Genomic DNA, 26,821 nt, shown 5'->3' with positions numbered 1-26,821 from the left:
GTTGAAGCAAGCTTTGTGCCAGGAACCAGTGTTGGTAGCTCCCGACTTCCAAAAAGAGCTCCAGGTACAAACAGATGCCTAAAGTTGGGTCTGGGTGCAGTACTGTCCCATATGATTGGGGGATGAGAACCTCGTGTGCTTGATCCGGAAGCTCATATCAGCTGAGAGGAATTATTCCATTGTGGAAAGGGAGTGTCTCGCAATAAAATGGGCTTTGGAGACACTCCGCTACTACTTGTTGGGCCGACCCTTCAAGTTAGTTTCAGATCATGCACCCCTTACATGGATGGTCCAAAATAAAGATAAAAACTCCAGAATCATCCGGTGGTTCCTTGCTCTACAGGACTTCAGGTTTGTAGTGGTACATAGAGCAGGAAAGGTACATCAGAATGCGGATGCCCTATTCCCGGGTCTATTGCCACTGGATTCGTGGTGTCCAGACCCCTGGCCTGGAACAAAGGGGGGATATGTAGAGGGTCAGCCTGAGGCAGGGTTAAAAAAGGGTTAATCGAAGAGGGCAGGTACTTCCCTTTCAGACCTGCTTATTGTCAGCTGGGCTGAAAGTGTCAGAGAGGAGCTGTTTGAGTAGGAGAGAGAGACACAGCAGCACGCTGTGTGAAAATGTCCACTGCTGGATGGCGTACCTGCTGGGTGAGCTTAACCACATAAAAACTGTAGCTCTGATTGGAGCCATGAACTATTACCTGTAAGCCTGTGTGCTGCTGAACTGTGAGCTGTACCTGTGTGCACAACCATGTGACAAGACAAGTCTATCTGATCTTATGTTTATTTTTGCCATTTTTCTGAATAAAGCCACTTTTGTTTTACCGGACTGTCTCTGAGCCAGCTGTCCACCCCTCTGATTCTCTACAATAAGTATATATATATATATATATATATATATATATATATATATATATATATATATATATATATATATATATACACACACACACTGTATATTGAATTGATAAAGGGAGATGGAGAAACAAGGGAAAGCAACATATAAATTGTTTAAACCTAAGTTTTAACTTGTTTGAGGTTTTTCTGTCCTCCAGCTGCATAAATATGTGAAACAAATAAAAAATCCATATAAGACAGCATACACAATCACCTTCTTTGATGAAAACGGTGAATTTCCATTCCACTACCAAATAGTACATTGGAAGAAGTCTAACCGCCACTCTGGAACAAAGTCTACTGATGTTGGTTCGTACACTCCTTGGGGTAAAGAAGAAGACCAACTTCACATTGACCTCAACAAAATAACCTGGGATGAAGACAATAATACGGTGAGGAGGAGAACATGTGGCACTCACTTTTCATAACATTGGCCGCCTAATGGACAGTTTTCACAACAGATGTGTAACAATTGGGGTTGACCCGAACACCCCCTGGATCGGTTTGCACCAGAACAAATCGAACAGACAGACAATTTGGAAGAACCCACGAACACTGTTAAAGTCTATGAACACAAACATAAAAAATACAAAGTGCTAATTTTAAAGGCTTATATGCAAGTTATTGTCATAAAAAGTGTTTGGGGACCCGGGTCCTGCCCCAGGGGACATGTAGCAATGCAATTTTTTTTTTTAAATTGACGTTTTTTTCGGGAGCAGTGATTTTTTTTAATGCTTAAAATGAATCAATAAAAATGAAATATTCCTTTAAATATCGTGCCTAGGGGGTGTCTATAGTATGCCTGTAAAGTGGCACAGTTTTCTTGAGTTTAGAACAGTACCACAGCAAAATGACATTTCTAATAGAAAAAATTTAATTTAAAACTGATCGCGGCTGTAATGAATTGTCTGGTCTCGGCAATATGGATAGAAGTAATTGAAAAAAAGGGCATGGGTTCCACCCCCCAGTCCATTACCAGGCCTTTTGGATCTGGTATGAATATTAAGGGGAACCCTGAACCAAAATAAAAAAAATTATGTGGGGGTCCCCCTAAAATCTATATCAGGCCCTTCAGGTCTGAAATGGAAATTAAGGGGAACCCTGTGCCAAATTTAAAAAAGAATGGAGTGGAGTCCCCAAAATCGATACCAGACCATTATCCGAGCACGCAACCTGGCAGGCCGCAGGAAAAGAGAGGGGACAAGAGAGTGCCCCCCCTCCTAAACCATACCAGGCCACATGCCCTCAACATGGGGAGGGTGCTTTGGGGTAGCTCCCCAAAGCACCTTGTCTCCATGTTGATGGGGACAAGGGCCTCATCCCCACAACCCTTGCTGGTGGTTGTGGGGGTATGCGGGCAGGGGGATTATCGGAATCTAAAAGCCCCCTTTAACAAGGGGACCCCCAGATCCCGCCCTCATGTGAATTGGTAACGGGGTACCCGTTAACATTGTAACATTGTACCCCTACCATTTCACAAAAAAGTGTAAAAATGTTAAAAAACAAGATAGACAGAGAGACAGTGTCATTTGATTTAAGTTAGATAGATAAGGCAGGACAGTCAGTGAGTTAGCTGCACTTACAGTGTATTGTGTATATATATGCATCCCAGGTGTTGTATATATATATATATGTATATATATATATATATATATATATATATACACTGTATTCAGTTTAGCTAGATCCGTTCCCGTTATCTTCCTACTGACAGGCAGGCTTGTCTTGTTACAGTATTTATAGCTACCTGAAGAAAATTGCTGGTGTTCTTTTGATCCTATTAGTACCACAGTCAGACAGCTAGACTATTTACAGTTAGTGTAGTGCGTCCTCCTCACAGTGTTCAGTTAAAACTACAAGTTAGTTTAGTGTGACCTCTGAACAGTGTTTAGCTAAAACTACAAGTTAGTGTAGTGCGACCTCTGCACAGTGTTCAGCTAAAGCTACAAGTTAGTGTAGTGTGTCCTCCTCACAGTGTTCAGCTAAAACTACAAGTTAGTGTAGTGCAACCACTGCACAGTGTTCAGCTAAAGCTACAAGTTAGTGTAGTGCGTCCTCTGAACAGTGTTCAGCTAAAACTACAAGTTAGTGTAGTGCGACCTCTGCACAGTGTTCAGCTAAAGCTACAAGTTAGTGTAGTGCGTCCTCCTCACAGTGTTCAGTTAAAACTACAAGTTAATGTAGTGCAACCACTGCACAGTGTTCAGATAAAGCTACCTGTAGAAGGTTGGTGGTGTTTTCCTGAGCCTATCACTACTGCAGGCAGCTAAATAAGCTACAAGTTATTTTTTGCGAGCTCTGCACACTGTTCATCTAAAGCTACCTGTCGAAGGTTGGTGGTGTTTTCCTGATCCTATCACTACCGCAGGCAGCTAAATAAGCTACAAGTTAGTTTTTTTGCGAGCTCTGCAAGTGTTCAGCTAAAGCTACCTGTAGAAGGTTGGTGGTGTTTTTCTGATCCTATCACTACCGCAGGCAGCTAAATAAGCTAAAAGTTAGTGTTCCCCACAGTGTTCAGCTAAAACTACAAGTTAGTGTAGTGCACAGTGTTCAGCTAAAGTTACAAGTTAGGGTAGTGCGTCCTACTCACAGTGTTCAGCTAAAGCTACAAGTTAGTGTAGTGCGTCCTCCTCACAGTGTTCAGCTAAAACTACAAGTTAGTGTAGTGCATCCTCCTCACAGTGTTCAGCTAAAACTACAAGTTAGTGTAGTGCGACCTCTGCACAGTGTTCAGCTAAAGCTACAAGTTAGTGCAGTGTGTCCTCTGAACAGTGTTCAGCTAAAACTACAAGTTAGTGTAGTGCGAGCTCTGCACAGTGTTCACCAAAAGCTACCTGTAGAAGGTTGGAGGTGTTTTCTTGATCCTATCGCTACCACAGGCAGCTAAATAAGCTACAAGTTAGTGTAGTGCATCCTCCTCACAGTGTTCAGCTAAAACTACAAGTTAGTGTAGTGCACAGTGTTCAGCTAAAGCTACAAGTTAGGGTAGTGCGTCCTCCTCACAGTGTTCAGCTAAAACAACAAGTTCGTGTATTGCGACCTCTGCACAGTCTTCAGCTAAAGCTACAAGTTAGTGTAGTGCGTCCTCTGAACAGTGTTCAGCTAAAACTACAAGTTAGTGTAGTGCGACCTCTGCACAGTGTTCAGCTAAAGCTAAAAGTTAGTGTAGTGAGTCCTCTGCACAGTGTTCAGCTAAAACTACAAGTTAGTGTAGTGCGACCTCTGCACAGTGTTCAGCTAAAGCTACCTGTAGAAGTTTGTTGGTGTTTTCCTGATCCTATCACTACCACAGGCAGCTAAATAAGCTACAAGTTAGTTTTTTGCGAGCTCTGCACAGTGTTCAGCTAAAGCTACCTGTAGAAGGTTGGTGGTGTTTTCCTGATCCTATCACTACCGCAGGCAGCTAAATAAGCTACAAGTTAGTTTTTTGCAAGCTCTGCACAATGTTCAGCTAAAGCTACCTGTAGAAGGTTGGTGGTGTTTTCCTGATCCTATCACTACCGCAGGCAGCTAAATAAGCTACAAGTTAGTTTTTTGCGAGCTCTGCACAATGTTCAGCTAAAGCTACCTGTAGAAGGTTGGTGGTGTTTTCCTGATCCTATCACTACCACAGGCAGCTAAATAAGCTACAAGTTAGTGTAGTGTGTCCTCCTCACAGTGTTCAGCTAAAACTACAAGTTAGTGTAGTGCACAGTGTTCAGCTAAAGCTGCAAGTTAGGGTAGTGCGTCCTCCTCACAGTGTTCAGCTAAAACTACAAGTTAGTGTAGTGCGACCTCTGCACAGTGTTCAGCTAAAGCTACAAGTTAGTGTAGTACGTCCTCCTCACATTGTTCAGCTAAAGCTACAAGTTAGTGTAGTGCGTCCTCCTCACAGTGTTCAGCTAAATAAGCTACAAGTTAGTGTAGTGTGTCCTCTGAACAGTGTTCAGCTAAAACTACAAGTTAGTGTAGTGCGAGCTCTGCACAGTGTTCGCCTAAAGCTACCTGTAGAAGGTTGGAGGTGTTTTCCTGATCCTATCGCTACCGCAGGCAGCTAAATAAGCTACAAGTTAGTGTAGTGCGTCCTCCTCACAGTGTTCAGCTAAAACTACAAGTTAGTGTAGTGCACAGTGTTCAGCTAAAGCTACAAGTTAGGGTAGTGCGTCCTCCTCACAGTGTTCAGCTAAAACAACAAGTTTGTGTATTGCGACCTCTGCACATTGTTCAGCTAAAGCTGCAAGTTAGTATAGTGCGTCCTCTGAACAGTGTTCAGCTAAAACTACAAGTTAGTGTAGTGCAACCTCTGCACAGTCTTCAGCTAAAGCTACAAGTTAGTGTAGTGCGTCCTCTGAACAGTGTTCAGCTAAAACTACAAGTTAGTGTAGTGCGACCTCTGCACAGTGTTCAGCTAAAGCTAAAAGTTAGTGTAGTGAGTCCTCTGCACAGTGTTCAGCTAAAACTACAAGTTAGTGTAGTGCAACCTCTGCACGGTGTTCAGCTAAAACTACAAGTTAGTGTAGTGTGACCTCTGCACAGTGTTCAGCTAAAGCTACCTGTAGAAGTTTGTTGGTGTTTTCCTGATCCTATCACTACCGTAGGCAGCTAAATAAGCTACAAGTTAGTTTTCTGCGAGCTCTGCACAGTGTTCAGCTAAAGCTACCTGTAGAAGGTTGGTGGTGTTTTCCTGATCCTATCACTACCGCAGGCAGCTAAATAAGCTACAAGTTAGTTTTTTGCGAGCTCTGCACAATGTTCAGCTAAAGCTACCTGTAGAAGGTTGGTGGTGTTTTCCTGATCCTATCACTACCACAGGCAGCTAAATAAGCTACAAGTTAGTGTAGTGTGTCCTCCTCACAGTGTTCAGCTAAAACTACAAGTTAGTGTAGTGCACAGTGTTCAGCTAAAGCTGCAAGTTAGGGTAGTGCGTCCTCCTCACAGTGTTCAGCTAAAACTACAAGTTAGTGTAGTGCGACCTCTGCACAGTGTTCAGCTAAAGCTACAAGTTAGTGTAGTACGTCCTCCTCACATTGTTCAGCTAAAGCTACAAGTTACTGTAGTGCGTCCTCCTCACAGTGTTCAGCTAAATAAGCTACAAGTTAGTTTTTTGCAAGCTCTGCACAGTGTTAACCTAAAGCTACCTATAGAAGGTTGGTGGTGTTTTCCTGATCCTATCACTACCGCAGGCAGCTAAATAAGCAACAAGTTAGTGTAGTGTGTCCTCCTCACAGTGTTCAGCTAAAACTACAAGTTAGTGTAGTGCACAGTGTTCAGCTAAAGCTGCAAGTTAGGGTAGTGCATCCTCCTCACAGTGTTCAGCTAAAACTACAAGTTAGTGTAGTGTGACCTCTGCACAGTGTTCAGCTAAAGCTACAAGTTAGTGTAGTACGTCCTCCTCACATTGTTCAGCTAAAGCTACAAGTTAGTGTAATGCGTCCTCCTCATAGTGTTCAGCTAATCCTACAAGTTATTTTTTGTGAGCTCTGCACAGTGTTCAGCAAAAGCAACCTGTAGAAGGTTGGTGGTGTTTTCCTGATCCTATCACTACCGCAGGCATCTAAATAAGCTACAAGTTATTTTTTGGCGAGCTCTGCACAGTATTCAGCTAAAGCTACCTGTAGAAAGTTGGTGGTGTTCTCATACTACAGACAGGCAGTTCATTTTGCTAGTTGCAGTATCAGTACATATATATATATATATATATATATATATATATATATATATCCCAGCTTAGTGCAGCTACAGGCCATTAGTATGTTTGGAAGGCCAACAAGGAGAGGCAGACAGTCACAAGCCAATAAAAGAGGGCAAGCAGGCTCTGTGTCTAGAGGCAACAGTGCTGGTCGTGGAGACAGTGCATCCTTATGAGCACATGGCCATGGTACATGCTTGGCCTTTTTTTTGGCAGCTGGCCGTGTTGAGCCGCAACATGTGGAAGACTTGGTTGAGTGGATGACCAAGCCGTCCTCATCCTCCTCGTCCTCTCTCACCCATGCTCAGGGTACTTTTTCTGGCAAAGCAGCTGCCAACGCGTCCTCTTCCCTTGGCTTAATGGCATCAGTGACTCCTTCCCTAGCCCCACTATGTCCTCCTGAGGAGTTCCTGTTTGACCACAGTGCCTAAGGGCAGCACACTGACTGCATCACACTGCAAAGCTCCGCATGTGCAGGGCGCTGCAGTCTCTGCGCGTTAATCCAAAAGTTCTTTGGTGTGGGCCTTTTTTGAGACAAGTGCATCAGATCGCACCTCTGCTATTTGCAACATATGTCTCAAGCATATCTCGCATGGGGCACCACATGCTTGACCAGATATATCTTGACCTGCCATGCAGTTCGTTGGCAAGCGTATCTAAAAGACCCACACCAAAGAACAAAGAGGACCTCTCCTTGCTCCTCATCAGCTGAGATCTCCAACCCCACTATACCTTCAGTCCTCTCTGAGACCTGTACTGAAAGGAATGAAGGTGTAGAATTAAGTGTGTCACAGCCAAGTACTTGTGGGCAATCTGCTTTCGGTACACCAACGTCAGATTGTACCAGGCAAATTTCCCTGCCCCAGCTGCTGCACCGCCGAAAGAAGTTCGCTCCCAGCCATCCACATGCCCAGCGGTTGAATGCTAGCTTGGCAAAACTGCTAGCACTTCAACTGCTGCTTTTTCAGTTGGTAGATTCTGCCCCCTTCCGTGAGTTTGTGGAATGTGCAGTTCCTCAGTGGCAGGTACCCAAACACCACTTTTTCTGATGGAAGGCGATTCCGGCTCTCTACCGGCATGTGGAAGGCAATGTCAATGCCTCGCTGGACAGGGCGGTCAGTGGTAAGGTGCATATTACAGCTGACTCATGGTCCAGAAGCCATGGACAGGGACATTACCTAAGTTTCACCACGCATTGGGTTACTCTGCTGGCAGCTGGGAAGGATGCAGGACAAGGTGCAGTAGTGTTGGAGGTTGTTCCGCCACTACGCCCCCAAAATGCCACTACTAATGACTGTGTCACACCTCTCTCCTCCACCCCCTCCTCTTCTTCTTCCTCCATGGCCTCTTCCTGTGCTTGGTCCTCGGAAGCAGTGCTGCTCCATAGCCGTTCAAGGGGCTATGCAAGTATGCAGGCCAAAAGATGCCATGCGGTGCTTGAGCTGGTGTGCTTGGGGGACAGGAGCCACACTGGGGCAAAGGTTCTGTCAGCTCTGCAGGGGCAGGTTCAGAGGTGGTTGACGCCATGCCAACTTAAGCCAGGAATGGTGGTTTGAGACAATGGCACCAACCTCCTCTCTGCCCTCCGACAGGGACAAATGACCCATGTGCCCTGTTTGGCTCACGTCATTAACTTGGTGGTGCAGCAGTTCTTGGGCAGGTACCCAGGCTTACAGGATGTCCTGAGGCAGGCCAGGAAAGTCTGTGTGCATTTCTTCCGGTCATATAATGCCAGTGCTCAGCTGGCAGACCTCCAAAAGGAGTTTAACCTGCCTAAGAACCGCCTAATCTGTGACATGCCCACCAGGTGGAACTCAACGTTGGCCATGCTGCAGCGGCTGCACATGCAGCAGAGGGCCATCAATGAGTACCTGTGCAAATATGGCACAAGGACAGGGTCAGGGGAGATTGTTTTTTTTTCCCCACGCCAGTGGGCCATGATCAGGGATGCATTCACTGTCCTGTCATCATTTGAGGAGGCCACGAGGATGGTGAGCAGTGACAGTGCATGCATCAGTGACACTGTCCCCCTTGTCCACCTGTTGGAGCACACGCTATGTGGAATAATGGACAGGGCACTTGAGGCAGAACAGAGGCAGGAAGAGGAGGACTTCCTTAGCTCTCAAGGACCCCTTTATCCAGACAGTGTTCCTGCGTGCCCGCCGATCACACAGAAAGAGGACGAGGAGAAGGAGGAGGAGGATTGTGTCAGTATGGAGGTGGAGCCTGGCACTCAGCATCAGCAGCAGTCTTTAAGGGATCAGTCCCAAGAAGCACATTGACTTGTACGTGGCTGGGAGGAGGTGGCTGCAGACCATGTCATCCTTAGTGACCCAGAGGTCTCCGGACCGAATGCCTCAGCAAACCTACGCTGCATGGCCTCCCTGATCCTGCAAAGCCTGCGTAAGGATCCTCGTATTTGTGGTATCAAGGAGAAGAACGAATACTGGCTGTCAACCCTCCTTGATCCACGTTACAAGGGTAAGGTTGCGGACCTTATTTTGCCATCGCAGAGGGAGCAGAGGATGAAACATCTTCAGGAGGCCTTGCAGAAAGGTCTGTGCAATGCGTTCCCAGAGACTGGGAGGTTACAAACTCCTGTTTCTGGACAACGTGTTGCTGAGGCTTCAGTCAGTCAAAGAAGGAGCGGTGGAGAAGGTAGCCGTCTGATCGATGCATTCAGACAATTTTTTAGTGTGCAGCCCCAAGGTATGATCGGTTCCAGCAACCTCTGGGTTACTGGGTCTTGAGGATGGATCACTGGCCAGAGCTTGCACAGTATGCAATTGAGCTACTGGCCTATCCTGCATCCAGCGTTCTTTTGGAACGCACATTCAGTGCTGCTGGAGGCTTTGTAACTGATCACAGGGTGCGTCTGTCCACTGACTCGGTCGATCGACTGACCTTCATAAAAATGAATCAGTCTTGGATCACCATCAGCTACCAAGCACCTGATGCTTATGTAACCAAATAATTTTTTTTGAAATCTCAGATCCCTTCAAAGACTGCCTATGCTGATACTGAGTGACTATCCTGAGTAATTATCCTCTTCCTCCTCAATGATCATGCTGATAGCTTGTAAGAACATTTTTGGTTCTGGGCGCCGCCACCAGTGCCTAAGGCCCAATTTTTCAGCCCCTGTTTAACAGGGGCATGTAATTACAATTTTTGATGCAATACTTTGCAGCAGGGCTCGTTCCTGCGTTCCAACTAGAGTATCTGTGAGGGTTTGCAGTGTTGTGGCACCAGCACCAGTGCCTAAGGCCCAATTTTTCAGCCCCTGTTCAACAGGGGCGTGTAATTACAACTTTTGATGCAATACTTTGCAGCAGGGCTTGTTTCTGCGTTCCAACTAGAGTATCTGTCAGGGGTTGCAGTGTTGTGGCACCAGCACCAGTGCCTAAGGCCCAATTTTCTGCCCCTGTTTAACAGGGGCGTGTAATTACAATTTTTGATGCAATACTTTGCAGCAGGGCTCGTTCCTGCGTTCCAACTAGAGTATCTGTGAGGGGTTGCAGTGTTGTGGCACCAGCACCAGTGCCTAAGGCCCAATTTTCAGCCCCTGTTTAACAGGGGCATGTAATTACAATTTTTGATGCAATACTTTGCAGCAGGGCTCGTTCCTGCGTTCCAACTAGAGTATCTGTCAGGGGTTGCAGTGTTGTGGCACCAGCACCAGTGCCTAAGGCCCAATTTTCTGCCCCTGTTTAACAGGGGCATGTAATTACAATTTTTGATGCAATACTTTGCAGCAGGGCTTGTTCCTGCATTCCAACTAGAGTATCTGTGAGGGGTTGCAGTGTTGTGGCACCAGCACCAGTGCCTAAGGCCCAATTTTTCAGCCCCTGTTTAACAGGGGCATGTAATTACAATTCTTGATCTAATATTTCACAGCAGGGCCCATTTCTGCGCCCACCAAGAGCGAGTGAGGACTTACAGTATTGTTTCACCAGCCCCCCCACCACCAAAGGCCCAATTTTTATGCCCCTATTTAACAGGGCGTGTAATTACAATTTTTGATGCAATACTTTGCAGCAGGGCTCATTCCTGCATTCCAACTAGAGTATCTGTGAGGGGTTGCCGTGTTGTAGCACCAGGATCAGTGCCTAAGGCCCAATTTTGCAGCCCCTGTTCAACAGGGGCATGTAATTACAATTCTTGATTTAATATTTCACAGCAGGGCACTGAGAGGGCTTACAGTGTTGTGGCCACAACAACACCTAATGCCCAAATTTCTGCTGAGTATTTTGGGCAGGCCCCTACTTTCAAACATCCAACTTACAAACTACTCCTACTTGCAAACGGAAGGAGACAACAGGAAGTGAGATGAAATCTACCCCTGTAAGAGTTAATATGGGAAAAACATTTCTCCTTTCCATTGATGCTTTATCACCAATTCTTGTTTCACAAAAAAACCCACATTTTCAAAAAACATTTGTCATTGGGACAAAAAGTGAGGTGAAATTTTCTGAAGAGGAGCACAGACAGCAAAACAAATGTCACTGGGGTGATAACCCTTCCCTATGTTTTCCAAAAAGCTTAAAATAGATTTTTTGGCTGGAGCTAAACACGTTAAAAATGTACCAGTTCAAAATTACAAACAGATTCTACTTAACAACAAACCTACAGTCCCTGTCTTGTTTGCACCGCCTGTATACTGCTGTTCAGAGTACAGAGCCTGTATACTGCTGTTTCCTTTTTTAATTTGGGTCCGGGTTTCCCCTTAATATCCATACAAGGCCCAAAGGGCCTGGTAATGGACTGGGGGGGTACCCATGCTTTTTGTCTCACTGATTTTCATTCATATTGCCAGGACCCGACATTACATTGAACCCGCAAGCAGTTTTAAATGACTTTTTTTCCTTTAAAAATGACATTTTGTGCAGGGACTGTTCTAAGCATGGGAAACACGTGCCACTTTACAGGCATACTATAGACACCCCCCAGGTACGAGATTTAAAGGAATATTTCACGTTTTTTTTTACTTTAAGCATCATTAAAATCACTCCTCCCATTTTTAAAAGTTTTTTTTTGCATTGATACATGTCCCCTGGGGCAGGACCCGGGTCCCCAAACCCTTTTTAGGACAATACCATGCAAATTAGCCTTTAAAATGAGCACTTTCGATTTTGAACGTTCGAGTCCCATAGACGTCAATGGGGTTCTAACGTTCTTGCGAATTTTCGGTCCATTCGCAGGTTCTGGTGCGAACCGAACCGGGGGGGTGTTCGGCTCATCCCTAGTGCCTAGGACTATAGGCACGAGGGACCCCCCACAATCGGGGCAATTACTACTCTGGTCCCTGCTTCACAACCAGGATGTAGGCGAGGTAGTCCAAATTAGCACTGGCTTCAGCTTAGGTTGTTGTTTTTGGCCTTCTTTGCTTTTCCTGTGGACCACAAGGGGGATTGAGGGCTGGTGGGGGTCGGTTGTTTGTTGGCGCTAACACCGGCATTGAATGTGTCCATCTCAGCTTCCTAGGTTATGATTTTAAGGTGCAATAGAAGTTTCTCTCCTTCTGGGAAGGAGGAGAAAGCGTAGTGTTTCCCCTTAATGGAGAATTTAACTGCAAACGGGAAGGCCCATCTGTACTTTATGTCTCTTTGGGTGAGAGCGTGAAGCAGGGGTTTCTATGATCTCCTCCTCTGGATCATTGAGGGTGAGAGATACGCAAAGATCTGCACCTGGTGACCCTTGCACATCACAGTGTGAGTGGACCTGGCCTGTCTCATCACTTCTTCTTTTACTGTGTAATGATGGGATTTGGCAATGATGTCTCTTGGGGTTCTATCTTTTCTGGTGGGCCCCAGGGCTCTGTGGGCCCTGTCCAGCTCAAGGCGGTGAGGGGGAATGTTGGGAATTAGTTGTTTAATCAGGTTTTGCGCTGCTTCTGGAACATTTTGAATTATTTCCGGTAGGCCACAGATTCTGATATTGTATCGTCTTGACCTATTCTCAAGTTCGTCGATACGAGCCGTGGCTAGGTTGAGTTGATCCTGCACAGTGCAGATGTGCTGAGAATTTTGGTTAGTGATGGCTATAGTTTCCTCCATTATGTGTTCGATCGTGTCGATCCAGGCTCCTAAATTGATAAAGTCAGCCTTTAGATCCCCTATGATTTTAGCAGTCGTTTGTGCCAGGCCTTTGTCCAGTAGTTCAGAGAACCTGTGGAAGAGGGTGTCCATGTGAAAGGCAGGGTCTCTGGCTGGGAAGTCATGAAGAGGATAGCCCATGTGTCCTGTGTTAGATCCCATGAGGGACAGGGAATAGTCATTTATAGAGCGTTCTATGAGGGATTCCGTGGAAGCTGGGGAAAGGGTGATAGCAGGTGGGAAGCCCGTTTGCCTTCCAGGTGTGAAGCGGAGGGGGATGAGGGGTTGCTCTGACCTGCAGTCCGCCTGTCCTGTGGAGCAGAGATCCTGTGTCTGTGGCTGTGTTGCAGCAGCCATCTTGGATATCCTGGCCATTCTTGCTTTCTCCAATTGTGGCCACAGATTCCGTTTTACCGGGGCCCCGGTCATATGGGAGTGTAGCCGGGACTGTGGGTGGTGCCTCCCGTTGTTTTGGGTCCTTGCGTTGTGCCGTGGATAGTGCTGTGGGCGCCGCTGTTTCGTGAGGGAGTGGAGCTCTAGGCGATAACGGCCATTTTGTGAGCCCAGTGCATGCGCACTCCCTCAACCCAACAACTTTTTTGACCTTTTTTGACACTTTTTTTGTGAAATGGTAGGGGTACAATATACCCCGTTACCAATTGACATAGGGAGGCCAGGATCTGGGGGTCCCCTTGTTAAAGGGGGCTTCCAGATTCCGATAAGCCCCATGCCCGCAGACCCCACAAACACTGGGCAAGGGTTGTGGGGATGAGGCCCTTGTCTCCATCAACATGCTCTTTTTTTCAATGAGTTTTATCTATATTGCCGAGACCTAACAATACATTACAGCTGCGACCAGCTTTAAATTACATTTTTTCCATTAGAAATTTAATTAAAGGTGCGCGCCCGCCGCGAGCTCCGTGAGTAGGATCGCGGGTCCTGCAGACTCGATGTCTGCGGGGATACCCACGATCGTCTCATGGAGAGGAAGAATGGGGAAATGTTATTGTAAACAAGCATTACCCCATTCTGCCTAGTGACAGGACACTGATCAAAGCTCCCTGTAATCGGGAGCGGTGATCAGTGTTGTGTCACACACAGCCCCCCCCCCCACAGTTAGAATCACTCCCTAGGAGACACACTTAACCCCTACAGTGCCACCTAGTGTTAACCCCTTCACTACCAGTCACATTTACACAGTAATCAATGCATTTTTAATCGCACTGATCACTGTATAAATGTGAATGGTCCCAAAAATGTGTCAAAATTGTACGATGTGTCCGCCATAATGTCGCAGTCATGATAAAAATTGCTGATCGTCGCCATTACTAGTAAAAAAAATTGTTAATAAGAATGCCATAAAACTATCCCCTATTTTGTAGACGCTATAACTTTTGTGCAAACCAATCAATCAACGCTTATTGCAAATTTTTTTTTTACCAAAAACATGTAGAAAAATACGTATACTAAACTGAGGGAAAAAAAAATGTTTTTTTATACGTATTTTTTGGGATATTTATTATAGCAAAAAGTAAAAAATATTGAGTTTTTTTCAAAATTGTCACTCTTTTTTTATTTATAGCACAAAAAATAAAAACCGCAGAAGTGATAAAATACTACCAAAAGAAAACTCTATTTGTGGGAAAAAAAGGACGTCAGTTTTGTTTGGGAGCCACGTCGCACGACCGCGCAGTTTTGTCAGTTAAAGCGACGCTGTGCCGAATTCCAAAAATTGCTCTGGTCTTTGACCCAGCCAGATGGTCTGGGGCTGAAGTGGTTAAATATACGATTGCAAGCATTTTGTTATACCTGTTCAAATTACAAAAAAAAAGGGCAAGGCTGACAACAGTCTACAAAAAAAAATATTACACTTTAAAGTGCAAGTAAACCTAAAAAAAATATATATATATTTTTTTTTTTTTAATATGTTAATATGTTAGGCATCACTATATCACTGTATTCAATTTTTTTTTCTTTGGGAATCCTTTGCAGTTTCTTACCCGGAGATCACACCAGTAGCAGCACTTCCTATAGCAGGCTGACAACACTAATCAACTTCCTCAATATTATCATCATCATTGTAAGTTGGCCATGAGTACTCCTCCAGTGTGAGGCGGTGGCTTATGAGCAGACTTTTCGACCGGACTTTTCCGGCGGACCGAGTCCGGCGGACAATTCGACCGTGTGTGGGCTTCATCGGACCTGCAGCGGACTTTTTCAGTCAAAAATCTGACGGACTTTAGATTTGGAACATGTTTCAAATCTTTACATCGGAACTCCCAGTTCCTATCGAAAAGTCTGCTCGTCTGTATGCTAGTCCGACAGATGAAAACTGACGCTAGGACAGTTATTGGCTACTGGCTATCAACTTCCTTATTTTAGTCCGGTCGTACGTCATCAAGTATGAATCCGTCGTACTTTGGTGTGATCGTGTGTAGGCAAGTCCGTTTGTTCAGAAAGTCCGTAGGAAGTCCATCGAAAGTCTGTCGGATAGACCATCGGACCAGTCCGGTCAAAAGGCCACTCGTGTGTACGCGGCATTAGTGTTGTCATCCTGAAATAAGAAGAGTTGTTCCTGGCACGATCTCCAGACTGTACACTGAGAGACTTGCTGGCAGCTCTACTGAAAAATAGAAATAATATGCAATGGAAGTCACAGATAAGGAGCTACAACAACAGTTTCAACACACTCTTATTTAATCTCCAATATTATTTCACACAAGTAAATACATTTTTTTTCACTTCCTTTTAGAAGCTGGAGTCTCGGTGTGTGGACTCTTGTTTGCCCGGATACAGAAAAAAGCCAAGATCTTCAATCCACTCTTGCTGCTATGACTGTGTGCCATGTTCAGAAGGGCAAATATCCAATATGATTGGTATGCTTTATATTTTTATATACATACTGCATAAACAGTATATATATGCATATACTATGTTTTTTGTTTTAATTGTTTTTAACTTTAACATGAAATTCACAGATGTGCAAAAGCTGTAACATATATATATACAGTATCTCACAAAAGTGAATACACCCCTCACATTTTTGTAAATATTTAATCTTATCATTTCATGTGACAACACTGAAGAAATGACACTTTGCTACAATGTAAAGTAGTGTGTGTACAGCTTGTATAACAGTGTAAATTTGCTGTCCCCACAAAATAACTCACCACACAGCCATTAACCACTTCACTACCCGGCCATAGTAAAATGACGTCCACAGATGGGATCTCCCATCCTGCGTGGACGTCATATGACGGCCTGGGCTTCCCGGCCGTCTAGGGAGCGCTCGCCGTGTTGCTCGGGACCCAGGGTGTGTGCCCGGTGGCCGCGATGTCTGCTGGGCACCCGCGATTGCCGGTTAACCGGGCTGGACCGTGGATCTGTGTGTGTAAACACACAGATCCACTTCCTGTCAGGTGAGAGAAGACCGATCTGTGTTCCCAGTACAGAGGAACACCGATCGGTCTCCTCCCCTTGTGCGTCCCCTCCCCCTACAGTTATAATCACTCCCCTAGGAAAGATTTAACCCCTCGTCTCCCCCTAGTGGTTAACCCCTTCCCTGACAGTCACATTTATACAGTAATCAATGCAATTTTATAGCATAGATCCCTGTATAAATGTGAATGGTCCCAAAAATGTGTCAAAAGTGTCCGATGTGTCCGCCATAATATCGCAGTCATGAAAAAAAATCACGATCGCCGTGATGCTATAATTTTTGCACAAACCAATCAATATACGCTTATTGCAATTTTTTTACCAAAAATATGTAGAAGAATACGTATCGGCCGAAACGGAGGAAAAAATTTGTTTTTTTAAAAAAACATTGGGATATTTATTATAGCAAAAAGTAAAAAATATTGTGTTTTTTTTCAAAATTGTCGCTCTTCTTTTGTTTATAGCGCAAAAAAAAAAACTGCGAAGGTGATCAAATACCACCAAAAGAAAGCTCTATTTGTGGGAAAAAAAAGGGACATAAATTTTGTTTGGGTACAACGTCGCACGACGCAACTGTCATTTAAAGTGCGACAGCACTGAAAACTTAAAATTGGTCTGGGAAGGAAGGGGGTGAAAATGCCCTGTATTGAACTGGTTAATGTCTAAACCTCTGGCAACAAAAGTGGGTACACCCCTAAGTGAAAATGTCCAAATTGGGCCCAAAGTGTCAATATTTTGTGTAGCCACCATTATTTTCCAGCACTGCCTTAACCCTCTTGGGCATGGAGTTCACCAGAGTTCGCCACTGGAGTTCTCTTCCACTCCTCCATGACGACATCACGGAGCTGGTGGATGTTAGAGACATTGCGCTCCTCCACCTTACGTTTGAGATGCTCAATAGGGTTTAGGTCTGGAGACACGCTTGGCCAGTCCATTACCTTTACTCTCAACTTCTTTAGCAAGGCAGTTGTCGTCTTGGAAATGTGTTTGAGGTCGTTATCATTTTGGAATACTGCCCTGCAGCCCAGTCTCCGAAGGGAGGGGATCATGCACTGCTTCAGTATGTCACAGTACATGTTGGCATTCATGGTTCCTTCAATGAACTGTAGCTCTCCAGTGCTGGCAGCACTCATGCAGCCCCAGACCATGGCACTCCCACCACCATGCTTGACTGTAGGCACACACACTTGTCTTTATACTCCTCACCTGGTTGCCACCACACACGCTTGATAACATCTGAACCAAATAAGTTTATCTTGATCTCATCAGACCACAGGACATGGTTCCAGTAAGCCATGTCCTTAGTCTACTTGTCTTCAGCAAACTGTTTGCGTGCTTTCTTGTGCATCATCTTTAGATGAGGCTTCCTTCTGGGATGACAGCCATGCGGACCAATTTGATGCAGTGTGCGGTATATGGTCTGAGCACTGACAGCCTGACCCCCACCCCTTCAACCTTGGCAGCAATGCTGGCAGCACTCATACATCTACTTCCCAAAGACAACCTCTGGATATGACGCTGGGCATGTGCACTCAACTTCTTTGGTCAACCATGGTGAGGCCTGTTCTGAGTGAAACCTGTCCTGTTAAACCGCTGTATGTTCTTGGCCACCGTGCTGCAGCTCAGTTTCAGGGTTTTGGCAATCTTTTTATAGCCTAGGCCATCTTTATGTACAGCAACAATTCTTTTTTCAGATTCTTTAGAGAGTTCTTTGCTATGAGGTGCCATGTTGAACTTTCAGTGACCAGTATGAGAGAGTGAGAGCGATAACACCAAATTCAACACACCTGCTCCCTAGTCACACCTGAGACCTTGTAACACTAATGAGTCACATGAAAATGGAGGGAGGGAAAATGGCTAATTGTGCCCAATTTGGACATTTTTACTTAGGGGTGTACTCACTTTTTTTGCCAGCGGTTTAGACATTAATGGCTGTGTGTTGAGTTTTTTTGAGGGGACAGCAAATTTACACTGTTATAAAAGCTGTACACTCACTACTTTACATTGTAGCAAAGTGTCATTTCTTCAGTGTTGTTACATGAAAAAGATATCATAAAGTATTTACAAACATTTGAGGGGTGTACTCACTTTTGTGAGATACTGTACATATTCAAAACAAGTGGGGTGAATGGCACCTCGGCAGTCTCTCTGTGCAGTGCAATCAAACCATCCCACAGGTAACTAGAGATGGGCCGAACAGCCCCCGGTTCAGTTTGTGACAGAACTTTTGAACATCACAAAAGTTCGGAGCCGAACCCTATTGAAGTCTATGGGACCCGAACTGGAAAAAATCAAACGTGCCCATTTTGGGGATAAGAATCAATAAAAAAAAGTTTGTAAAAAATATTTTTAAATAAGCAGTAATTTACTGATGCTTAAAGTGAAATAATAAAAATGAAAAATTCCTTTAAATATAATGTCTGGGGGGTCCCATTAGTCTGCATGTAAAGTGGGGCATCTGTACCATGTATAGAACCTGCTGCAATTCTATGCAGCCCTACCCGCCCCTCTTAAAACACATCCTATTATAGGCCCTACACTGCGAATGAGATCTGGATTTTGTCGGAACCCTACATTTTCCATGATGCAATCACCCTTGTTCCCAATATTGGGAAACCCTAGTTTACCTCTAGGCATGGAATTATGTGCGTTTAATAACCTAATAGAGAAGGGCTGTTTTCAGACATCGCACTTTTTGGATCATGAGAATTGGCCCACAGTGGCCACATTGACACACCCGGGGGGGCGGTATGAAATAAATCTCTGGCAGGCGTTGCAGCTACGTCACTTCTTTAGGTCCTTGGGATCACTGATAAATTATCAGCACCAACTAACTACATTTGAGTCATATTGCTATGGAGACGAACCCCTCCCTCGGACGATTTCTAAGATATATGCTTTGCTTAGCATGCCTTCAGAGGATTTTGTGATGCCAGGCCTTAGTAAATGGGAGAGAGAGATCTGGATAGGACCTTTAGCCCCGCCCAATGTCAGAATATTATCCATCTTTCGCTGAACTCATCAATATGCATGCAGATTCAGGAATCTAATTATAAATTACTGACACGATGGTATTACACTCCGGCAAGGCTAAGTAAATTTTCTCCAGAGGCCTCAGACCGTTGTTGGAGATATAGAGAGGATCGGGGACACTATTTCACATATTTTGGTCCTGTCCTAAGATTAGACAATGTTGGCTGGAGATACAGAAGACTTCTCAAAAGTTTACAGCCTTTCCAATACCAGATGACCCCGCCTTTTTTTTGCTTCACTGTTCACAAATCCCCCGGCAGGTATATAAAAAATCTGTGCTATGTCATATGGTCAATGCTGCCAAAGCCTGTATTATTCCCCGTACACACGGTTGGATTTTCCGATGGAAAATGTCCGAACGGAGTGTGTTGTCAGACATTCCGACCGTGTGTGGGCTCCATCGGACATTTTCCATCGGATTTTCCGACACACAAAGTTGGAGAGCAGGCTATAAAAATTTCCGACAACAAAATCCGATCGCGTCAATTCCGACCGTGTGTGGCCTGTTCCGACGCACAAAATGCCACGCATGCTCAGAAGAAATTCCGACACGGAACAGCTTGGTCTGGTAAAATTACCGTTCGCAATGGATACAGCACTTTCGTCACGCTGCAATGTTAAAAATGGTTTAATACAGTGCACTCTCTTCTTCTTTATAATGTGACAAGAATTAAGTAGTTTTGCTGCTCATATTCACACACACTTCTCACAAAATTTTTTTTTTTCTTGGGATTCCCTGAATATATTGTTATTTGTCACATCTGACATAATTTTTTTTTTTTTTATTTAAAGCCATTTTTCTTTTAGATTTTATGTTTGTATTTTTTCCAAGGCTGATCTTTGTTTAATGCTATTTTTAGTTTTACTCCAGAATATTTTTGTGTGTGTTTTGTGTGTCAAGTTACCACAACACCATTGATATCTTTTATTATTTAATCTCAAGGAGATTGTTTGTTGTTTGTGTCCCTTGTTAATTTCACATTGTATTTTTGAAATCTACCAGAATCCTCACAAACTGTCCTTTTTGAAGTAAAACACACATAGGCAAGTATAATTCAAACCAAAAATCCTTTATTAAGGGATCAGAACCAAACAAAGAGGGAGGCAACGCTGGATAAACAGGAGAAATTAGCGAAGCCTGAGACCCCCAGGGCAGACATCAATTCTTGAACATCAAAATTGGTGGCCTGAGGAGTCCATATGTAAGGGAGGGCAGTCTGGTCCAGAAGTCCCAGAGATCTGGAAAGCAGGTGGTACCACAAGGCTGCATCTTTTGGCTGACCAGACTGAACCCAGGGCCATCACTTTCTGGTCTTCCTTCCACGCTTCCTTCCTGGCTGTGGCTCTGCTGCTGGAGATGTGGCAGGAGGAGGAGTAGGACCTGGAGGAGGAGGAGGACTAGGAGGACCTGGAGGAGAAGGAGGAGGAGGACCTGCAGGAGGAGGAGGAGGACCATGTGTGAGTTCATAAAGGTGTGTATCAGATGTAATTTGGGCCCTCATCCCCTTATTAAGAGCCTCCAATATTAATGACTCACACATGAGTTGTTGTCCCTCCTCCATCCTCTGCATTTTACAGGCAATGATGGCAGCGAAGTCCTCCTCCACGGTGTGTGGTGCTCCCAGGGCCTCTGTAGCCTTCCAAAAGAGGCCTATGGCAGCCTCCTCTAGGGTACAACTCCTCCTGCCACTTTCTCTTTCCAGGTGTAGGGGAGGGACCTGCAGATCAGGCAGCCTGCTCGGCCCGGCCACCTCCTGGCTGAGACTTCCCTGTGTATGAAAAAGGGACATGGTTTTAGTTTTTGCATCATCAATCATAATCATAAATTAGTACTCCAAACTAACATCTAGTTAACATCATTGATTGGACATCCAACAATATTTAGAGGAATGCTATACCTGGCTCAATCTGGGCTCCTCCACATGTTGTTGCCTGGAACGCCCAGGTTGGGCGTCAGAAGCCTCAGCTGGAGGGGAAGGAAGCGTGGAAGGAAGACTGGAGAGTGATGACCTGGGTTCAGTCTGGCCTGCCAGAAAATGCAGCCTGTCATAGTACCACATCCTGGGGACATAGATGTCATCTACTGCTCCGGATCTCTGTGAATCCTGGACTTTCTGGCGCTCCCTTACATATGTGCTCCTCAGGCCACCAATTAGGATCTTCAAATATGTGATGTCTGCTGTGGGGATCACCTGCTTCACAATTTCACACAATTGATCCAGCGCTGCCTTCCTCTTTGTTTGGTTCCTGTAATGTGGGTGGTTGATCTCCCACAGACAAGGCAGCTCCCTGAACATGTCAATGAATATTGCCATGAAGTCATTTTCTTGAAAGATATCCATTTTCACTGCAAGACACAACACAAGACAAACCCTAATGTCAGGCCAAACTCTCCTAATCTTGTTACAATATAGGCCTCAATGTAGAAGCAGTATAGGCACAAGTATGTCTCTTACCTTCGTTCTTACGATCGGCGCCTCCAATGCTCCTTCCTCCGCTCACAGATCATACGTAATACGCACATGTGGTACGCTTTATACACACTGCGCATGCGTGTAACTCCGCCCACCCCTGATGTTCTTTCTAGTCTGTTCCCCACCCCTTTTCGTTCTGCGCAGTGGGGGAAGAGCACATGGCGGATACACAGCAGGTGCGTGCTAATTATAGGAACGAGGAGGAGGAAAGCCCGGATCAGGGCACGTCCCGATCCAGAAGGAGAAGATTTAAGGCCACAAATATGTCCTTTGGGGAGATGTTGGAGATGGTGGACATCCTGAAGAAGGCCGACTATGACGGGAAGTATGGACCTTACCCCAACCCCAATATCAGAAAGGCCAAGATCATTGCGAAAGTGGTCAAAAGTCCACACCGGAATTTCGGGGTACGACGATCGAAAGATCAGCTCAGGAAGCGGTGGTCGGACCTGAAATTAAGAGAGCCCGAGCAGTACCGAAAGATCCGGAGAGTGCTGCAAAAAAGTAAGTAGTTGTGCTGTGTTCCTATTCTTTTTGTCTTTATTACGTTCGTGCTGCTCCATATGCTTTTCTTAATTGTTGTACAGTTTAAAATGGCAATTTTAATGTTCATGGGCCCATTATTCGTTCGTATCAAACATTTTTATTTCGGCCTCTAAAACACCATTGTTTAGGCCATATGCATTTTCCTACATTTTTTAGGGCCTACTTTGATGAAAAATATTTGGTTGTGTAGATGGCTTTGTTACTAGAATGAAATGCAAACTAGATTCTGTGTAAGGAGAGGACACTGAGCAGCTGTTTTCACATCTGGACACTGGAGCACTAGTGTGGGACACAAGAACACCCTTTTTATTAGGGGGCCCACACAGGTGCTCCAGTGTATACTATAGGGGGGTCTCCATCTGTGAAGCTTGTACAAAACAGGTAAAGTATTGCAGGTTGACAAAGGACACTAAAAAAGCTACATCTTGGAACTCTGCTAAAATTGACAATTGTACCCCACTTCCAAATAATGTTTCCTATTTATAGTTCTGCCATCAAATATCTGTGTGCTAATTATACCATTTTTGTTTTACAGAGGAGAGACCACATCCGAGGAGACCACAGACCCCCCCACCTCTGAAAACAGGGGAAATACCCCAAACACAAGCTGAGCAGGAGGAGGAAGAAGATGTGGTGGAAATTGGCACCACAACAGGTGAGTGTCTGCGACCACAGACTCAGGTAAGAGATGGATGTTGGCAGATTGTTGATACCTGTTTTTGTTTGGTTTCTCTCTTTTTAGGTGATCATGATGTTATGGATCAAGATCCTTTCACATCAGAAAGTGCCCAGATCCTGATCGGGGAGATCATGGGGTGTAATTTAGAATTGGAAAACCTCAAGAAAAAAATCAATGATGTTATTCAAAAAAATAATAACATCATTGATGTTTTGGGGCGAACTTAAAACCCCACAAAATCACTTTTTTTTGTGTGCTACAATCTTAAAAATTTTTGTGCAATGTTTCGAAAAGCCAAATTTGGAGGATGCACACAGTGTGCCAACATGTGCTATCTGCCATCACGGGAGATCAATGGACGCGTTTTGGGGATGCAACCCCTTCCTCAATAATAAAGTAGCGGTGAGGAAGGGGTTGCTCCCACAAAACACGTCCCTTGATCCCCCGTGATGGCAGCTAGCACATGTTGACATTCGTAAATTGGTGTGCATCTTCCAAATTTGGCTTTTCAAGGGGTGACTTCACCCCATCTGAACGCAATATCAAACACAGTTCCTAAATACTCATGTCTGATATTGCCTTCAAGTTTTACCATATGTGAACTTTGTAAGTTCAAGATTTTTGTCTTTCTTGTTGGTTTTACACAGGCCTGTTTTATCGTAAATGGACATTTCTATTTTTGATAATGCCACCCCAAAAATTGTTATACAACAAACATGTTGGTTTGTTTTAAAAACCTTTTCTAAATGCACATGTGATTGTGCAGGTATTAAAAAGTTTGTTAATCAAGAATGTGTGGATTATTGTCTCAACGCCACAACACTTTTGTGTTGATGTAATTGCTGTTTTCTGAGAAAATGGTGGTTATTTCCTAAGGGCAAATCCTCTTTGCTCTACAAGTGCAGTTTCAGTGCAGTTTCAAGTGCACTTGTAGTATAAAAAGTGTATACGCCTTTAGTAAATAAAACCCAACAGTGCTTTGTATAAGGTTACACAATCACGCCATTTTTAGGACTCCCCACATTGCTGTTAGGGTCAGCTAAAACAAACACAAGCAGTAAATGTCACCAAAGATTAGCTTTTTTTTTATTTGATAAATGCTTCACAAATTGTCTGGCATATTGATGGTCCCCCTACCCGCAAAGAACTCAAGGTATCTTAACCGGACATCACGGGCACTCAGGGAGGGCAAGCCAGGACGGCCACTTTCAAGCACCGTCATGGTTGTATTATGTAGAATTCTGGCCTCAGGCCCAACTGAGCCAGCATAGTTGGCAGAATGTTTGCATAAAAAGTTATGGAGAACACAGCACGCCAGGATTAGATGATTAAGTTAATACTCCGCCATATGGATGGGTGTCAGAAATAAGCGGAACCGGCTGGCCATGATTCCAAATGTGTTCTCCACCACTCTTCTGGCTCTGGCCAGCCGGTAATTAAAAACCCTCTGTTCCGGGGTGAGGGTCCTCATTGGGAATGGCCGCATAAAATGGTCCCCCAGCGCAAATGCTTCATCCGCAACAAAGACGAATGGGAGTCCTTCCACATTGTCCTCTGGAGGTGGCAAGTCCAAGCTGCCATTCTGGAGAAGCCTGTAGAACTCCGTCTGGGTGATGACTCCACCATTGGACATCCGGCCATTCTTCCCCACGTCCACATACAAGAAGTCGTAATTAGCCGACACCACCGCCAACATCACAATACTATTGAACCCCTTATAGTTGAAATAGTATGACCCTGAGTTGGGTGGTGGGACGATGTGGATGTGTTTCCCATCAATTGCCCCTCCGCTGTTAGGAAAGTCCCACCGCTGGGCAAAGTGGGAGACCACAGTCTGCCATTCCTGTGGCATGGAAGGAAACTGTTGAGGAAAACAAAAATAAATTACTTTTTTTGCACATAAACCTGGCAAGCAGATTAGGCACAAACATTCTTGGCCAACCTCCAGATAGCATTTATTAAGGGGAAATTAACACCAAAGTATAAGGTACACTTATCATATTCCCCCTCCCGCCTTCTCATGGGCCATTTCTAACATTATAGGGGGGGTGGAATCCTGGACAGGTAACCCTCTTCACTTCATTGAGAGATGAATGCCTAAATACAGGGTATTACTTGGAACAGCCCCTCCTTAGTTACACTATTGCCAGCCCACTGGACAGGTAAGAAGTGTCATAATACAAAGATATAAATACACACTGTACACATTTGAGGACATTTGGACATTCTGATATTACCTATCAAGATAATAATAGAATACAAAAACTTTAAACAGTACCATTGGAAAGTATACAGGCAGGTCCTTGCACTACATGCTTTGGGGAATTCATCCATAAATCTGAACAGTAAAGAGATGGGTATAGTGTGTATGGGTTTGGCAAAGTCAGCAGATAGATGATTGAGGATAGATAGAGAATTGGGATCAGCTGACTTAGCAGTTAGGAGGAGGGAGGGTTTAAAAAAATGTTTTGGGGACACTACAAAAAAAGACTCTGGCACTCTGCCTGAATTTAAAGCACAAATCACATTTCTAAACATTTTAGGGGGTGTTTGGGGTAAAGCACTACTATGGAGCTGATAAAATACATTGTTAAGTGACTACATGAGGTGAATATAGGGGCATGAGAACATGTTGGGGAGGTAAGTGAAGGCAGATATGTATGAAGGACTAAAAAATAATTACATAAAAATCCAGCATGCATGAGGACAAAGGGGACATTCTCAGCATATTCCAATCATGGTAATTAGAGAATGAGGAAAGAAATACAATATCTTAGCAAACATTAAATACAATAAAATGTGATATTAAAGGATAAAAATCTTACCTTCATATACTCCTTCTGCAGGACCTGGATGATGGCAGAACAGGTCTCTGGGATAATGATCCCCAGAGCCTGGGGGGAGATGCCTGTTGAGAACTTGAGGTCCTGCAGGCTTCTCCCTGTCGCCAAGTACCGCAGGGTAGCGACGAGCCTCTGCTCCGGAGTGATGGCTTGCCTCATGCAGGTATCCTGCCTGCTGATATAGGGGGTCAGCGAAGCCAGCAGAAGGTGAAATACGGGGTCCGTCATCCTGAGAAAGTTCCTGAAATCATCAGGATTATTCTCACGGATCTCACGGAGCAAAGGCATATGACAGAACTGGTCACGCTGAAGCAACCAATTCTTGGTCCATGAACTCCTCCCCACCTTGTTCATGGACTGGACTTGTGTCAAGGTCAGGACCCCAACACCAAGCCCCCACACAGCACGAACTCTACGAGGAGTGCATATACGAAACATGGCTAGAAAACGGTCAGCTGCTCAGAACGAAGTAACAGAACGCACTGAAGAACAGCAAGGCCTGTGAAGAGCAACCTGAAAAACAGTAACGAATGAACAAGAACACAATGACTACTTAAAGTAATGCGGAACTTGCTTGCACGCACTGAAGAGCAGGTACAAACCCTCAAGCACAAACTGAACCGCAGAAAACGATCTGAAAAAGCGCGAATCGTCTCTCACCAAACTTTTACTAACACGAGATTAGCAAAAGGAGCCCAAAAGGTGCCACGCTTGGTTCAGAACTGGCCTTTTCTAGTCTCGTCGTACGTGGTTGACGTCACCGCATTGTTGGCGATCGGAAATTCCAACAACTTTGTGCGACCGTGTGTACGCAAAACAAGTTTGAGCCAACATCCGTCGGAAAAAATCCTAGGATTTTGTTGTCAGAATGTCCAAACAAAGTCCGACCGTGTGTACAGGGCATTACTCTTTGCTGGAGGGATCCCAAACCTCCTTCCATCACCCAGTGGCTAAATAGGGTAAGAAATATCAGGGTTATGGAGGATCTAGTATTGTCAGCACAAGACAGAAAAAAGCAATACACTAGAACATGGGCAGACTGAGATCAATTTGTATATTCAGAAGAGGGGAGGAGACTGCTGGGGAGCATGTCTGGGGAATGAGGTGTCCTACGCCTATGTGTTTTCGCTTTGGCCGCCCGTCTCCTC

The 26,821-nt window shown here is 44.8% G+C and overlaps 1 protein-coding gene across 1 annotated transcript in view; it reads left to right on the top strand.

Moving 5' to 3' along the window:
• The window catches only part of LOC141140901 (vomeronasal type-2 receptor 26-like), a 173,774-nt gene that overhangs the window by 99,347 nt on the left and 47,606 nt on the right, over positions 1-26,821 (top strand). The window contains exons 4-5 of the mRNA XM_073628474.1: positions 1,059-1,292; positions 15,413-15,536. Coding sequence (XP_073484575.1) covers positions 1,059-1,292; positions 15,413-15,536 — 358 coding nt within the window. The remainder of the gene's footprint in view (positions 1-1,058; positions 1,293-15,412; positions 15,537-26,821) is intronic.

The sequence above is a fragment of the Aquarana catesbeiana genome, linkage group LG01, assembly GCF_042186555.1.
Source record: "Aquarana catesbeiana isolate 2022-GZ linkage group LG01, ASM4218655v1, whole genome shotgun sequence".
Taxonomy (NCBI): Eukaryota; Metazoa; Chordata; class Amphibia; order Anura; family Ranidae; genus Aquarana; species Aquarana catesbeiana.
This window is presented reverse-complemented; position numbering and strand designations above follow the sequence as displayed.